Source organism: Ambystoma mexicanum, chromosome 3q (genome assembly GCF_040938575.1).
Source record: "Ambystoma mexicanum isolate Mex_15411 chromosome 3q, UKY_AmexF1_1, whole genome shotgun sequence".
NCBI lineage: Eukaryota > Metazoa > Chordata > Amphibia > Caudata > Ambystomatidae > Ambystoma > Ambystoma mexicanum.
In genome coordinates, this window is record NC_090926.1 from 1,199,798,199 (window position 1) to 1,199,815,338 (window position 17,140).

General features: G+C 45.5%; 1 protein-coding gene across 2 annotated transcripts in view; it reads right to left on the minus strand.

The window, feature by feature from the left end:
• Nucleotides 1–17,140, minus strand: part of PPAN (peter pan homolog) — a 61,062-nt gene that overhangs the window by 24,323 nt on the left and 19,599 nt on the right. For both annotated transcript variants that reach the window (XM_069604051.1, XM_069604049.1), the window contains 2 exons: nt 14,250–14,357; nt 8,526–8,649 (listed from right to left, as the gene is read on the minus strand). In XM_069604051.1, the coding sequence (XP_069460152.1) occupies nt 8,526–8,649; nt 14,250–14,357 (232 nt within the window). The remainder of the gene's footprint in view (nt 1–8,525; nt 8,650–14,249; nt 14,358–17,140) is intronic.

The following is a 17,140-nucleotide window of genomic DNA, read 5'->3' on the forward strand; positions in this document are numbered from 1 at the left end:
TTCCTTTTCGTGCATGGTAGGACACTCAAGGGACAAGTAACATGTTCTGTTTTTTTCAACACATCAATGAATAGTTTGTGAAATTTATCCCATAATACAGCTGCACTGGTTTTGCTGTGGTGCCTAAAATAAAGCGTGCAATGAACAATGTATGGTCCAATTCATTCTTTCTTGCATGTTCATGCAAGATATTCTAATAATGTTGACCTTTATTTTGCAGAATTTATAACAATGCCTGCATGTTCTATTTTCGGTTGCCCTTCCAAGACCCATGACAAATCTGAAAGCCATTACAATGCATGTATTCCCCTGCCCCCCCTGCTCCCCCCGCCCCCCCAAGACTGTTGATCGAATAAGAGAATGGGTCAGACATTGCGGATATCCACCGGAAGAGCTTGAAAGTAGAGTCAAACAAGTCTTGGAGGACAAGAGGGGTCATCGATACCGCATCTGCAGCCTGCACTTCAACCGATATGTACGACACATCCTTGTACACAAAGAGGAATCAACTGAACTCTAAAATTGCTCCCAAACGCTATTCCGACTTTATTCATGAAAATGCCACCACAGGTGAGACACTTCCGGATGTAGCTTTACGCCTGTATTTTCGGTGTAAATGTCACTTATAATACTTTCGATAGTTATGTGATTGAATAGCTGTTTAAATAATGACTATTTTGCTAAATATCAGTCCTTGTTTTTTAGAACCCACATAGAAAATTAACTTATGGGGACAGATAACTATGCTACAATATGCATTTACATAAGCATAATTTTCTCGTATTCAGTCTGCTTACTTTCGTCCTTACCAATGCAAGCACTGTTTCAGGGAGATGCTGCAGCGTCCTCTACAATTACATTATCCCTTGTAGTTGTTCCGGAACTAGACCTTGCAGTTGATCCGGAGCCAGAGGTATGCGTACTGACAGTACCATCTAATGAAAGAAAGTCGGTCTTATTATATGTGTAATGCAAAATGGGTACTATTTTTTGTAGGTATGTATACAAGAGCCGTATATTGAACGGGAGGCTCGTGGAGCTGAGTCAGTGCGCCAGCTTGCTGATGTTAGAGTAAAGGTTTCAAAGAAAAGAAATAAAAATAAGGTTAGTTCTAAAAACTTTATATCGTCGGCAATGGTTTTCTGAGGCCTTCATTATATGCTTTTTTTTAATGTAAATAGTACAACACCATGTTGGATTTACACTAAACATCCCTTTTCCCATCTGTCCGATGGAGTACGGGCTATGCAGACAGCGATACAAATGACAAATGCTGCTTGCCAAACTTTTCAGCATGGATGAACTATTGAGGCGCGGCATGTTCACACTCGAGATGCCCATGTCCAATGGCTTGAAAATGAATTTAATATGAGGCGAATACATCAAAGTGTTTCTGGACCATTGCTACAATGCGCCTGCTGCGCCACATGAAGGTGAAAGTGCATTTATAGAAGATAGTTTCACATTACTCGATGACCACTTGCCAATCGACACCCGCCAAAAAAAATGCCCGCCAAAAAAAGTCCACATTGATTTCTCCTATCCATGGTCAAGTAACAGATGTTGAAATGACAGAGCCTGAAGCATCAATACTATTGACCGACGAAACAAAGATATCTATTATAGTATGTCCAGTTTGGCTGATATGTCCACAACGGTTCAGTCCGAAACAGTGTTGCCGGATGACAGTCTCATAAAAGAGGCCAAAAATACATAGTATTCGACAGTAGCTTGGAGATTATAAAGAAGCTGAAATGCGTGCATTCAGTGGGAGGGGCAAGTATGTGAGGAGCCATTGGTGAGCGTAACTCGTCTAACAAGGCAGTAATCTCAAAATACATGCCACCTGTGAAGAGTCACAAAACATTTTCATGGTCCGCTCAACCGATGCTGGGGAAACTGCCAGCTGGCAATCTACGGTGTGCAGCAGCTTTACTTTTCAGTGGCTCTAGTTTCCAGTTTTTCAGTTGTGGGACTCATTTCATTTCTAAAACGCAATACTACAAATACCAACTTGATTATCCATTCCCTGCCATTAGTGAAGCTTGGAAAATTGAAGAATTGGCTATTCAACGTACGTTCCCCGACAAACGTTTCAGTCTAGCCGGCGATGACAGTGTGACAGCCCCGGATTTTCTGCTAAGTACTGCGCCTACTATTTTCAGGACATGGAAAGTAAGAAAATTGTGAGTTTGGTGGTCGTGCAGGTGCCACAATGTAAATCCTCAGTGGCCATGGAGAAACTTGGTTTTATAAAATCACTGGAAGATCTACAATCGAGGGGAATGCAAATCGACCTCATAGCCACGGACAGACACGTTTCAATAGCCAAGACAATGAGAGAGCAGTAGCCAAATAATTTGATGTATGGCATGTTGCCGAATCAAAAAAATCTCAGCTGCAGGGAAAAAAGGTTTGGAAAGTATTTCACAATGGTCCCAGTCTTTCAGCAACCATCTTTGGTGGAGCTTCAAAACATGTGATGGATCTGGAAATTCTACTGGAAAAATGGCGGTCACTAACGCACTATGTGAACATGGCCCTTTGTCCCCTTCACCTCCACACAAAGCCCTTGAGAAGATTGTGTTGAGATCTGAAGGGACTCACAGAATTCTGTCACAGGAGATTTGGAGGTGTTACACAATATGTGCCTAAAGTACAGGCCAAAGAGATTGCATTTTAGCATCCAAGGGATGAAATCTAGAACTTTAATAGCGGGATTAGCGCAGAACGAGAACGTAGGCCAGGAATAGGACTGCAGGAAACCTATGGATGCTTCGCTACAATATGTCCTTTACGAAAAGAAGCAAAAAAAAAATGGGTTGTCAAACCGGTATATGAGAAAATGGAATTTGATTTTGTGAAAGCTCTTATTGTTAATGTCGTCGAGATGCACACTCGTGGAATTACGCACAAATCTGTTCAGAGCACACATACATTGCTCTGAAACATTGCCAGCGTGCCATGTCCACCCAAAGCAGAGCTTGTTAAATCGTTCAAATCCCGGTTGAAATGATTACCGTCTGTTTTTATTTTTGCACATTGTTTCTATAAACTGTACAAATTAAGTATGCAATTTGTCTTTTGAAATCTATCATCAGTCCTTACTTAAAAAAATATTACAATTACTTTCACATTTCAAGTTTAGTTGAGCTACTGTGGGACCTTCATTTTTCGTGTTAATGACCAATGGGTAACTAATATTTGGGTTTTGGCAGTTGCCTTGCAATAAAGTTATGCAAAAAGATGAATATCTGCTCGTCCTACAAAAGGGATTAGACCTAGGCCACAAAACATTCTAGTCACGCAAGAAGTACTGACTGAAAACATGCCATGGGGTAGGAGACCATGAGATGAGCAGAGGTGGGCCTATCCCTAGACACATTGACTCATTTTATGTGTTAGACTATAATTTGGGAATAGGGGGGCATTCTGTTGTTGGCAATTTTTCCCCCTACAGCTCAGCAACGCCACGAAAAACTAGCAGCGACAGCCCCCAATTCCCTGTGCTTCAAAATTCATGTATGCGTTGACACGGGATGTTGCAAAGTAAGAATGCATGTTCATTTTGAGTGAAGTTCACCAGCTTTGACTTTTGCTTGGGAGCTGGGAGGCCCACGTGTCCCGCGCACAGTATAAGGTTCTATTGTTTTTTTGACCTTAAGAGGCAGGGACCATTACGAAACAGATTGAATTGAACGGGAGGGCGGGGTAATAACGTATGATATAAGGATGCCCATTACGAAACTGCACCTAGTTACATATAAGTTCAGTTTATGAGAAATCGATGACACGAACGGAAGAGTCTGCATTACGGTCTGCAAAGCACCAAGAGAATGGAAATGCCAAATATAATGTAAGTCTCTTTAGACGATTTCATACCAGAACAAGTCGAAATACGAATAGCTGACCGTTATTGCTGGGCGACATTGTACTTGTTTGTTCTGTGTGGCATATTGCAATGAAGTGCTAGTACAACCTTTGTGTGCTGGACTATCTACCGGGCACATGGTCAGGCCAGCATCGACGCATGTAGACCACCACTCGTTTCTCCCTGGTTCTACGCTAATAAATTACATTGTTTTTGCACCTCAAATTCTTGCCCCAGTTTACGCGAGCTCAACATTCTCGATCGCACTATCCTCGGAAGCAAATAGAGTACTTTGATATTCCACGTTGTATTCTCTCGGTTCACATTGTGTCACCTCTGCGCTAATAAAGAAAATGATTAATTGTAATAAAGATCGGCTACTGAGACATTATCTTTTGCAAACAGGTACATCGTGCCGTTCTGCGATTGTCATCTATTCCAGACCCCGACCGATGGCTTCTTCAACCGCCAGCTGCAGCTACATGTCAATCACTGGATCTACTTAATCGTCTTTTGGGACGACAGACCAGGTCCAATATGCCCGTACGCGGTACCGGCTGTTAGGAGCAACATAACCTTTACGGTGGTCTAGTGCCAAGTTCATGCACCAGCTTTGTAATTCACCGAGCGAAGTGCTTCATTTAGACAAAACTAACACCATGTGTACCCAAAAGGAACAGCGCGTGACTCACGATAAACATGGAACGGCAAAGAAAAAAGTTCAATTTTCATTGATGTCAGCGCCGAATGTTATCGAAACATTTAATGTGAAATAAATGTACTTTACCAATTGTACAGTCTTGCTGTTTCCTTTTAAACTACAGTTTCATATTCCTAATTGTGATGCGCTCTGCAACGAAGTGTGTTTTCCAGGTTCCGCGTCTAGTCACGTAGGTGACTGGGAGCGTTTGGCCACGCTGCCCAGTAACGTCAGAGAGGTGGAGAATATCAATGATTTGGTGATGTCAGGCTCAGGGGCGGGGGATATGATTTAGTGCCACAAACACAGGTCACCCAGGGCGATGCGGCAAGTGATAAGATTATCACAAGATGGCCACGCACTACTGCCTGATTTTGCTTGTGTTCAAGAGATGAAAACTCTGGTATGGTGCATAGGAAATGTTTGTACGATCGATCAAATTATGGTTAAAAGCACATGGCCGAACCATAGGGACAATAATATTTTCTGACCGAACCATTCCTTTAAAGGGGCCTTGAATGCAGAACCTAGACAGGGGCACAGGGTGCCAATGCACCCCATCTGGTGAGATTACGCAAGCCCAACTCCTGAATTCAGGATAGAGATACCAACTAACCAATACTACTAACAATTTCCTCCTCTGCATACACCTCTCAAACTCCAAACTAAACAACCACAAAATGACACAACAAACGCACAAACTTCACTACAACAAAACAAAAAACAGACTCGAATACACGACGACTATCGGCCGCAAACACACCAGGCCCAGCCAACGGACCCACCGGGCTGAAGCCACCAACAGCACATCATTGCACTCTTCCAGCCTCCTCCCACTAACTCACCCACCCTCCCTCCCTCCGAGCCACCAGAGCGCCACTCCGGTGGTGATAGTGCGCGGTACAAATGTCCTTTATCATCAACATACAACCTCTGAAGAAACTGACCCGCTATTGCTGTAGGTTTGCCAGATCACGTAACAACTGACCATTTTCTTCTGCTCACATGTGCACCCTTCTTTCAAATGCTGGCGGACATCGCACAGATCGAGGTCAGGCATATTACCTTTCACTAAATGTCTGGATAATACATAACTTTGCAATTGGTCCTTCAATAATGTGAAGATTTCAGAAAACTGGTGCCTTTTTTGATCCAGTCTTGCCCACTAGAGTACCAGGAAACAGGTCCATTCCCGCTACACCCAAGAGGTTCTACTTCCTTCATCTAACAAATGCAAATATTCTTTTTGCATCCAACACCTGGTTAGCAGATGTGGTTGCATTCCTTTTCGTACAGAGGGCAGTCATTAAGGAGCTTGAAGATATTTCTTAGGATAAGAATCCCTGCCCTCTGCTCCAGGGAGGGGCTGCACAGGCAAAGAGAAGGAAATCAACGTTTTGGTGGCTGCTGTTTGGTGAAGGGAAGGTTACGTGCCAGTGAAGCGTGACATCCGATAGAGCCTATGCAGGGATTGAAGTACCTGGCGCTAGGATTGTTAAAGCTAATCTGGATCTTAGACCCCATTGTTAAATCTAGAGTGAAGTGTCCCAGTTGCGTCAAGGAGCTGGTGCTTAGGGAGCCATAAAAGAAAGTTAGCCATGAGTTTAAGTGCTTAAACTGGGTCCTGGTGCATGCTAATCTGGTCGAACAGACAGCGCAGCACTGATGGCAAGCAAGACGCAGGAGGACCCCAGCAACATCGCTGGTTGAGGGTTGAAGCTTGTATTGTGAGCTACACAGACAGGCTTTGTTCACATTTCAGGGATCTTAATCAGCTCCAGGGCATCAGGTTTCGAGCTGGTGCTATTGTCACTTATATGGCATCGGCGGGGGGGGGTGGGGCAGGGGGACTTCCAGTAATGCTCGCGAGGGCAGTTATCTAGGCTGTTCCGAGAGAAAAGTGAAGGGAGAGCAGTCCTACCATGGGAGTTTGTAGGTTCAAGGAGGGCTTCCTCATAGGTTTACTAAATTCAGGCTCCTTACATCCAGGTGAGCATCTTCTTACGATCACTAGTTCTTTGAGAAGTAACCTTAGATTCTATAAATTTACTGTGAAATGGGATTACGGTAAGGGGTCCAGGCTCCAATCACTACCACATTCAGCCAATTTTGGTGCTGGCACATTTTTGAAAACGACTTCCCGGGTAAACCTTCACTCTATTGACTCAAAATGGCTTAATCTGCTCTTGGCGTCTTCAGTCCTGGAAATAATCCGCCGTTTGTATATGGCCACATGTACTGTGATGTAAAAACATGGCCTGGCAGCTTTTTATACTGTAAATCAGGCACATGTTTTATGAGCAGTGATTCTGCTGAAGACAAGTCCTTGTCTCTTTCAATTCCCATTTCCTAGGCAATTATACATATGGAAAAGGGGACAGAGCTAATGATTACATATTTAACCTATAGAATATTAACAGTTTGAATGGACAAGTAAATGGTCTGAATGGCAAGTTACAGTGGGTGACTGTACCACAAAGGAGCAATTACTGACAAGAATTAGGTGCAATATTGGAACCATGGCACGTTATACAAGTCTGTTGCAGTCTCTTTTCCAGATTTACGGCCAAAAATAATGTAATTTGGGCAATCTAAAACAGAAATAAGTTCTCACAACATGGCATTGCACTTGATATAATGGCATTTATAACGCGCCTCTACACAAGTGTTTCAAGGCGCGACGAGGGAGGGGCAACAGAGGGAAGACAGGGAACGATTACTTGGCCAGGTGTAATTCAGAACGCACAAGGGCAGGGGGGGAAAAGGGAAAAGTGCGGGGAGGAGTAGGGGAGAGCAGTACATGGGATAAAAAATGAGAAATAAAAACGGCCAGCTGGTGGCAAGTGCAGGGTGAGTGCAGACATAAGTGCTGGTGGGGGGGGGGGGGGGAACTGTAGGGATACAGAAAAAACTGTCCCCAGGTGTAGGGGTTGCCAGGGGAGCAGTGCAGGCGTGTAACAGGCAGGACTTGGGCCCAAGTACAGAAGGGTGGCCAGGTAACTAGTGCAGTATCAGCCAGGAATACAGCAGGGAAGAGGGGGAGAGAAAGCAGAAGCAAGGAGGAAGGTTTTTAAGGTGCTTCCGGGGCCGAAGATGGTTATCCTCGAGTACCAGGGAGGCAGTTCCAGAGGGAGGCCACAGCCTAGGAGAGAGATCTACCACCAACTCGTTGCTTGGAGAAGCGACTGACCCTGAGGGAGTTGCAGGTCGATGAGCGAAGAGCACGAGAAGGAAGATATTTAGGAAGAGAGCTGAAGGTATTGAGGCCCCAGAAGGGCGTGTGGACGATGCAGAGGGTTTTGAACTTAATCCTCGCAGCCACTGGGAGCCAGTGCAGAGATTTCAGTCCTGGAGAGGATCCCTGGGCCTGAGGCCAAGGACAAGTCTCGCAGTCCTGTTCTGGATGAGTGGCAGAGGGCGGAGAGTAGAAGCAGGCAGATTTAGAAAGAGGCTGTTGCAATAGTCCAACCTAGAGAGAACCAGAACTCTCTAGACAGTGAGCTTCTGGGTGAAGGAGAGGAAAGGAATACCTCTGAGGAGGTGCAGCTGGTAGTGGGACTTCTCAGAGAGGTCAGATGTGACGAGAGAAAGTGTGGAGTCGAAGATGACCAAGGTTTTTAGCCTTGCAGGTGGGAACAGGAAGAGGGCCAAGCCACTTGGCATATCACAATCAATCTTAGGTTAGAAAATTGACACTAAATAGGACAGCCTTTTTAACATGTTCCTAGAGCTACTGTATCGTAAACGTGCAAGAGAAAGGTTTGGCTAGACCACTCACCTGCTCCTCAAAAAAAAAAACTCCAGCCCAATTCGTTGGAACTTTACATTGTTTGCAGATTGAGCCTATAGCATTGACTACATTTAATCACAAAGGCTGCAAGGACATAACAGATGAAGCTTCAGATACCCATGCCATTCTGCATGGCAGAGAAAGTCACTTAGTAGGGAGCTGACCTCAGTAAGTCTCACAGCGCTCTGCTGGGCCTTCATATTGCCCCGACCAGCATAAAGCTGGGGCAGTTCTGTGATGTTGTGCTCTCCATCCTGCTCTGCTTCACTCTCCGACAAATTGGCACCCCTAGAAAAGAAAAACACAAGGCATAATACATTAATATTTTAAAACAGTAATGGCAGAGGAATAAAGTTACCTAGGCGCTCAGGGATGTGGGGAGTAACTAACTCAGGAAAGAGGATCTTTGACTTTTAATTTATTTTTTATTGCATTTTTTTACGCTCTCAATAGGGGTCTTATTTGTATGATCTTGGTTAGGAAACATGTTAGCCATCAGGTTTATCATAGGAGGATGTGAACTGTAGGTAAGTACACTGAACCCAGTAAATACAATAGTCCACACACCTACACTCAAAATATATTAAAATGTATAGCTTTATATTTACACATGGTAGTTAAATACTTAGTTCAATACCAACACTTTTCAAAGGACATTGCTTCAAATGGTAAGTTGCTTGCTGTACCAATTGTTAAGAGCTTGACACCAATAACAGTTTTACCATATTATCAGTACTAACGCGCACTCGGGTAAAGACAAATATACAGTAATTGTATTTAGTTAGCATTTTAGAAAGGAAAAAAGGTTGCATTTGATTATTCATGGGGGTGTCATGGCATAGGTTAAAAGATTACAGTAAAAGCTTTCTGGTTACAGGGCGAAAGTTGTCAGAAGGATACAAGACATTTAACATCGTAGTAATAAAATAACTATAGAAAGGCAGTAATTTGAGCTATACACAGTTTCAGCACAGCATGTGCTTATAGGACCAGGCAGGCATTTGTTGAATAGCCAGGTTTTTAGTAGTTTAACGTGAGTGTGAGAGGGCCTGTTGCTTATGTTCAATGGGAGTGAGTCACAGATTCTGGGTACTGCTGCAGGGAAGCTGGAATCAACTGTTCTTCGAGACGAGGGACGAGTGCTGGAGTTAGATCTAGTTGACCTTTTTCCGGATGAGACATTGGTTATGGTAGGTGGGGCATTTATGTATAGTGGTGTTGTGTAGTATTCTGGCTTGTGTGGGCAGCCAATGTACCTCTCACCTAATCTGTGATCTTTTTTTGATTTAGAGAGCTGCTCTTAGTGCTTTGTTTAGCAGTAACTGCAATTTGGTTAGATTTTTCTTAGTGATCCTAGCATGAGTATATTACAATAATCTAGCTTTGACAAAATAAGGGCTCTTGCTAATTGATGCAGTTCTGAGGAGTGAGAAATTGTGGACTAGGGGCTATTAATTTAGCTGTATAGGCAGTGGATGAGGCGAGTTAGTTGATGTTTACTCATGGTGAGACTTGACTAGAGTTTTTACTTCGTTAGAGAGAGGAATAGGAGTACCATCAATAACAATGGATGTGTAGTCCTGGTGAAGCCTTTTTAGCTGGGCAGGTGACCCTACAATGAGGATCCCTTTCTTTTCACTGTTAAGGCAAAGACTGTTGCCATCCAATTTTGGATGAGAGCGTACATTTTGTTTGAGGTTAGTGTCCCGTTGTAGGTTGCCGGTGATTTGGGATGAGCATCTGTATCATCCGCGAAGTTGGTGTAGATAACTCCCATGGCGTCTAATGCAGTAAATAGAGGTTGCGTATAGGCATTGTATAGGGTTTGGGAGAGGCACGATCCTTGTGGAACACCTATGGGTACTGTTATAGGATCAGCCACCTCCTCACCTATGGCTACTCTGGATGTGCATTGAATGATTTGATCCATGTGGTTGCATCGTTAGTGGATAGTGCTAGACAAAGCTCATCATGGTCCACTAGATCAAATGCGGCAGACAGATCGAGTAGTAGAAGGATGCATCGGTTCCCATAATCTCCGACAGCATCCATCTGATTTTTTTAAGTCAAGTAATACTGTCTCTGTGCTGTGTTTAGATTGTCTATCGCCTAACAAGTGGTTGTTTTCTAGGTGTGTTTGTACTTGGGTGTATGCAACTTTGTCAATTATTTTGAGGAGGAAAGGGACTGTGGTGATGGGTCTGTAGTTAGTGGGATCCAGTGTGTTTTTTAGAAGGGGCATGACCCAGGCTTATTTGATGTTAGATGGGATGAGTTGGTATTGAATGATACGTTAATGAATTAGGTTACTATTGGTGCTAGCGTGGGAGCACAAGTAGTTTAGCGGGAAAACTGTCTCCTTTGCAATTTGATGGTTTGAGGGATGCAATGGTCTTGGGTAACTGGTGCTTTGGAGTCAGGACAATGGGGGTGGTCTCAGCAGAGCGCGGCAGTAGTTTTCTTTTCATTGCAAGTTTAATCAGAGATTGTTGATTGTCTATATCTGGCTGATTCAAGGAGCTCTACAGACTAAGTTGATGGTTGTATTGGGATCAGTAGTGAGTTTAAGGGCGAGGAGCTCATAGCGGTCCATTCCTTCTGTATTGCACGCTCTGAACTGTAGGGAGATCTGGGCTGTCGGATCTGAGAATGGTGTAGGCCAGTGGGAAGGCTAGTGTCAATAATGGACCAGAGGCTGGGTGGAGCCATGTTTCAGTCGCTACTATGAAGTCTAACTGATGTTTCAGGATGCAGTTGTGATGTGTGATGATGTGATGTGTGCACACAATGATGTGTGCACCTAGGGACCTTGCATTAAGTAGGGCAGCCTTTCAGGAGTGTTTTGGGGAGGTAGAGTGGGTGCGGAGGTGCGATGTGTGAACTATAGTGGCAGGCTGAGCTGAGGGAGTACTGGCGTTTGGGTTGATGTGGCGGCAGGTGTGTTTGGCTTGAGGATAGGGAGTTTAAGAATCTGGTGAAGGTTGTTTGAAGTGCGGGGGGCGGTTGAATGATGGGTGGCTCTGTGACCTGATGGTGAGGCGGCGCTGGTAGATGCTCCGCGAGTATACATCTCCTAGTGGGCCCCAATATGGGGCTCGTGAGTGTGGGAATGTGCTGTTCTTGAGCTGAGGTGCGTTCGATGCGTGGATCCTAGGGAAGGGGTGGTGTGATTATTAGAGGCGTAAATGCTAGCTGAGCTTCATGGGATGGCAGAGAGTGAATTTTATGAGTCATGTGCTTTTGACGAGAGTATGTGAGGTGTTATGTTAGCTGTGGGTGGGAAGGCTGCTGCCTGGGTAGAAATGGTGTGCAGCAGGGGAGTGTGTGTGATGTCTGGGGCAGCAGATGCGGGCCAGGCCTGTGTCATGATAAATGTAAGCACCTTTGGAGCAAGTTAGACTGGTGTCCTGTGGAGGGAACATGGCTGGCTGGGGTGCCAGAGTGGTTAGTGTGGTCAATAGTATGCAGAGCTGTGTGCTGAAAAGCGCAGATCAGAATGATGGATACTAACATTGCAGTAGTGGTTAGATGGGATAAAGGAACAAGTTACTTACCTATATTCTGTCGTCAGGCTGGGAATCCTCTAAAGAAAAAAAATCTGTTTCGTTTCTGAACTGTCTTTCTCCTAACAACCAATCACTGGTCAATGGATCATACTGCCCCCAGTCAATGACTGCCCTCTACCTTAGCCCCTCCACTGGCAGCCATCTTCAGATTTGATAGCACGTCAAGTGGCAGTAGGACCTAGAGGGTTAGGCGAGGGGGTTTGCATGTGAATCCATGCCAGACCCATGCTGGAGAACATTACAGGTAATTAGCTTGTTCCTTCTCCAGCATGGGGTCTGGCATGGATTCACATGCGCATGAATTAAAAATACATAGCAGTACACACATGCACAACCACGGGAGGCGGCAAGGCTCAACATTAAGCATCTCTTACCTCCTCACCAGGCTCACCTTCAAGCGAACATGTTGCACAGGACTGCTTGGCCGACTCTGGACTCCTCCCTGGAATCAGCAGTGGCACACCAGACAGGAACGCCATAGTTGCAGCGATCGCTCTGGTCGAATGGGCTGACGGCCAGGCAATATCGGTTTGCCAACCGGTAACAATGGGTGATGCAGCCGGAGATCCACCTGGAAATGGAAGCCTTGGAGAGGGCCTTCCTTTGTTTCACAGGGCCAAAGTTCACAAACAGCTGTGATGTCTTCCGAAAACACTTTGTGCGGAGGTGATGCCACAAGAAACGCCATCTTGCACAATTACAAAAAAAAAAAATTCAGCGGTGCTGAACGTATACGCTCGAATGGGCACCCCCCCCCCTATGAGGCTAGTCAGCACCACATTGAGCTTCCACAAACGGAAAAGTCCTTTAACAAATTCCTTGACCAGGCGGTGTGACCACAACGAGGCCAGCCCCGGCGTTCTGGTATAGCGGGAGATAGCCGCCAGATGAACCTTGATGGCACCTGCACCTGCAGGGCCGTAATCCATAGAGGGTCGGGTTTCTGTGCACGGCACCAGACGGCAAACCTCTTCCACTTATGGCTGTAGCCTTGCAGTGTAGACGAAGCCCTGGCCTTGGCAAGCACCTGCTTGCAGTCTGCCAGGAGATCGTATCCACCAAACTCTAGCGCTGCAGGAGCCAGGACAGCGACCTTGGGTCGTGGTGCAGAATTGCGCCTCCTTCCTTGGTGAGAAGATCTGCGCAGGAAGCTTGACTGAGGGGACGCTGACATGTCCAGAAGGTCCAGGAACCATATCTGCCCCGGCCATACCGGTGCAACGAGGATCATCCTGCACCGGGACCGGGTTGATGAGTCGCAGAAGCAACAGCAACGAGGGAAACGCATAGAGGAACAGGCGTCCCAGGGGGAGGAGAATGCATCCCCCATGCTCCCCGGCTGGGTAAACCTGCTGGTGAAACTCTGGCACTTGGTATTCGTTGCAGCAAACGAATCGATCTGGAGATTGCCCCATCGTCGAAACAGTAGATCCACCTGATCCTGCCGAAGCTCCCACTCGTGGCAAGAGCGCAGCTCCCTGCTGAGTGAGTCGGTGACAGTGTTCATCACTCCTGCCAGATGAAAGGGTACCAGGAACATCCCCTGGGTGACGGTCCAGTGCCATAGATCATGCGCTTCCTTGGAGAGCTGGGGGTCTGGTGCCCCCCCTGCTTACGAATGTAGAACATTGTGGTGGTGTTGTCTGAAGACCTGCACCACCTTGCCCTTGAGGGGCAAAGGAATGATTTGAGGGCCCAAAACACGGCCCGGAGCTCCAGGACGTTGATGTGCAACTACTTCTCCTCCGGTAGCCAAAGGCCTCTTTCGTGGAGATTTCCAGTGTGCACGCCCCATTCCTCTAGGGAGGCGTCCATCGTCAAGTCTCCTGATGTGCTGGGGTCTGGCAGTCCATACCCGCCACTAGATGTGCGCGGACGTCCCCACTACCATCTGTCCACCAGGCCATAGTATAGGAAAATCAGTCCTAACATACACCATAGACTTATTGAGCACACTTCAGGGATGGGTTACAGTAGAATAAGTTGCAGCTTCATCTCCACTGTTCTGCAGACTGCTGCTGTCTTCCAGCAGACACCAGCCCCCTAATTCCCCCCCCCCCCAAATCTAAACGTTTTAGCGTCTGGAATCTTCCTTTTGTATTTTTACAGAACTGTTTTTCTTCACTTTTGTTTCACAAACATACTATCAAATTTTGCACATATGGTAACCTAAATGGAAAATATGTACATAACCCAGTAGTTATCCTGTAAACCTGGTGTGGTTGGGCCTCGAGAACTGGGCTCGGAGACCCCTGAATGGAGTAAATAGTATAAAGTGCAGTAATTCTGAAACTCAAATGGTAACCCCAAAAGGTCACTTACTTCACCAGTAGTTCGCTGATGTCCTCCCATTTGCTCATATTGGGAAACTTCTCCTGAAGTAACTTCTTCATGCCTTTGCTCATACCCACAGGTACAACTTTCAGACTGCTGCAGGGATCAAATAATGACAGGCAACAGTCAGCTCTTTCTGTAGGGAAGACAACCAAGCGACACGCCTAAAGGTACAGTGAAATTATGAACCCTCCACTATTAGGTACAGGTGACCACTGGTCAGCAGTGACCTAGTGATGCTATCAGAATGCCATGCAATAGTAACCAAGAAGTAAAGCCGAAACTTTCAGCAGGACAGACTACCAAGTGATGCTACTGGCGTGCAGTGTCAGCCTGGCATAAGTGCAGAAAACCCTTCTTCTAGGAACAAGTAATCATGACACAGGTTGGATGGACATGTGCTTCAATCATTCCTTCCAGTGGGGACAGAAGCTACACCATTAAGCTCCAATTACAGGACCCAACCACCACTATTGATTTTGGCATGGACAGATGCCAAAGTGAAGCTACCCAGAAGTATTTTAATCATGACCTACACTGAGTTAATACTTCTCATGGGAACAAACTACTCTTTAAAATTAGGCTGCAAAGCAAGCAAGGGGAAAATACTTGTGGTAGTCAACCATGTGGCACTATGGGGGTGCAGCGCAAGAATGACCAACAGCATGGAAAAAGATGCAGAAGGTGATGCTATAAGAATATATCCTAAAGCAGAAACTAAATCCCTTTGCCAATATTCATATCATAGCCCATTTGTACCACAAGGTAGAGGAAGACTTGTGTCCCGTTTTCTGCACTAGATGCATCAGAGCGTTTACTTTACTGCAAATCATAGCAGCTCAGCAGTTATCAACTCAGTTTTGACACCAGGCATTTACTAGTCTTTCCAGCAGAGCCCAACAATTTTACACTCACTTAATGAATTCCCTACTCCCATACTGCACACGTGAATCAATTAACCCTGTATGCCCATAAAAACATGATCTTTTAAAAGGATAATCATTTACCCACTGTAAATTCCTGCAAAAGCTCCCCCATCACTACTTCACAAAATAATTCCTTCCAAACGTATGCATTATGGAAGCAAAAAGAGCGAGACACTCAAGGTATTTAGATTATCAGGCTTAAGTCGATAGCTTTGCGTGTATAACATAACAAATGCTATAAGAATTCTACAGGCTCAGAATATACAAGCGTTACTGAATACATAAAAATGGGCTACAGAGAGAACATGGGACTGCCCTCCGTGCCTTTTTTTGTCACGTACGTATAAGAACCATATTTCAAGCGGTCTGCACTCTGATGCCTTGGACATAGTGAGCTCCTATACGGGACAAAACTACACACCGTGGTCCTGGATGATCGTTTGTTCAAAGGACCATCTTTCCTAATTTTCAAGATAGTGGCAAAGGGCATCAGAGCCATTTTACGTACATTTATTCACACCAATCTGTGCCTTTCGAGTCCTGCCGAGAGGCCACTGAGGTGCAGTGCTAAAAATATTGAAGTAAACAAAGAAGGGTAAATCAAAACTCTTGATGCAATAGCAGGACGCGTGCCCTGGCTAGCCCACTTTACAGGTGAGGCCCTACTGGAGCCTAGAGGCTGTCTTCTCCATTGCCTTTGTCTGCACAGCGTTTGCTCTCCGCCCACCCCCTCCCTTTCCCAGCCCTCACTCGCCCCCTCGACCTCACAACTCTCCCGATTGGCCACAGGGCCATCCAGAAAGTCCTCAGAGCTGGGAGTCCCAAGACTACCTTTATCCAGGCAGCCGGCAAAGGGCCACATGGCAAAGGGCAGCTTCCACTCCCGTTTGCCTCTGTTCACCCATGGACGCCTGAAGGAACAACCTACAGCTGCAAGGCCAATAAGGTGGTACAAGCGAAGAGCACAGCCATTACTGGGCTCTGGCAAAACCCTGCCACTCCTGCATTACTACCAACTGCTCTCAACTGTTCTGTTTGCACTGTGCACTTTAGTATACATCGTACTGCTAATATCAGCCCATCTATTGCACTCCCAAGAATTGCGTAGGTCAGCCAATATTGCACTTAGTAGAACTGCATTTGAAAGAGGCCAATATATTGAATAAACATGCTACAACTGTCTACGCACTTTCTCACCCTAGAACACAGAATATACGACGTACCTCTACCAAAACATATCAAACTACAATGAACCACATAAGAAACTAAGCCATCCACACAAACTGCACACCAATGACCACCAAATAACACAAACTAGCGCAGTGACCGGTTCCTGAAGCTACCCACAGCATAACAAATCTCCTGGCACTCCCTCTCAATTCCATTAACAAAGCCCCGGTCTCTCCAGCCCGTCTTCCGTTTCAGATCCGCCAAGGGCCACGTATCTGGCAGAGCGCGATGCAAGACCAAATAACACGGTCGTAATGTGGGGAAAAAAAAAAATGAAGTGGTTACTACTCATATACCAGCATTAAACTGAGGATGAAGCTGCTTCCTGGGAAATCCCCAAGTCAGGGAGCAGTCATGAGTCATAGTTGGGGGAGGAGAACACAGTGGACAAATTTCACCTTTGCAGGAATTATATGTAGACCATCAGATGGTGGTTAAGAATCATTGTTTTACTCATCTTCGACCCAGGTAAAGAAACACCGAACTCATACCCACTTTACTAACAGTAGGATTAACTAAGGATGCATGTCCTCATTTAAGCAGTCCTCAACTACCTTTGCTAGCCAATTCAAATGGTGCATCAGTTCTGCAAAAGTAGCCAATGGATAAAAAAAAAACAGAATTGGGCAAAAAGTAGCATCGACTTCCCAATAAATAGGCCAGGTTGCATACATTTCTGCCAAAAATCAGTCTATACAACAATAAGCAACAGTGCCCTTAACT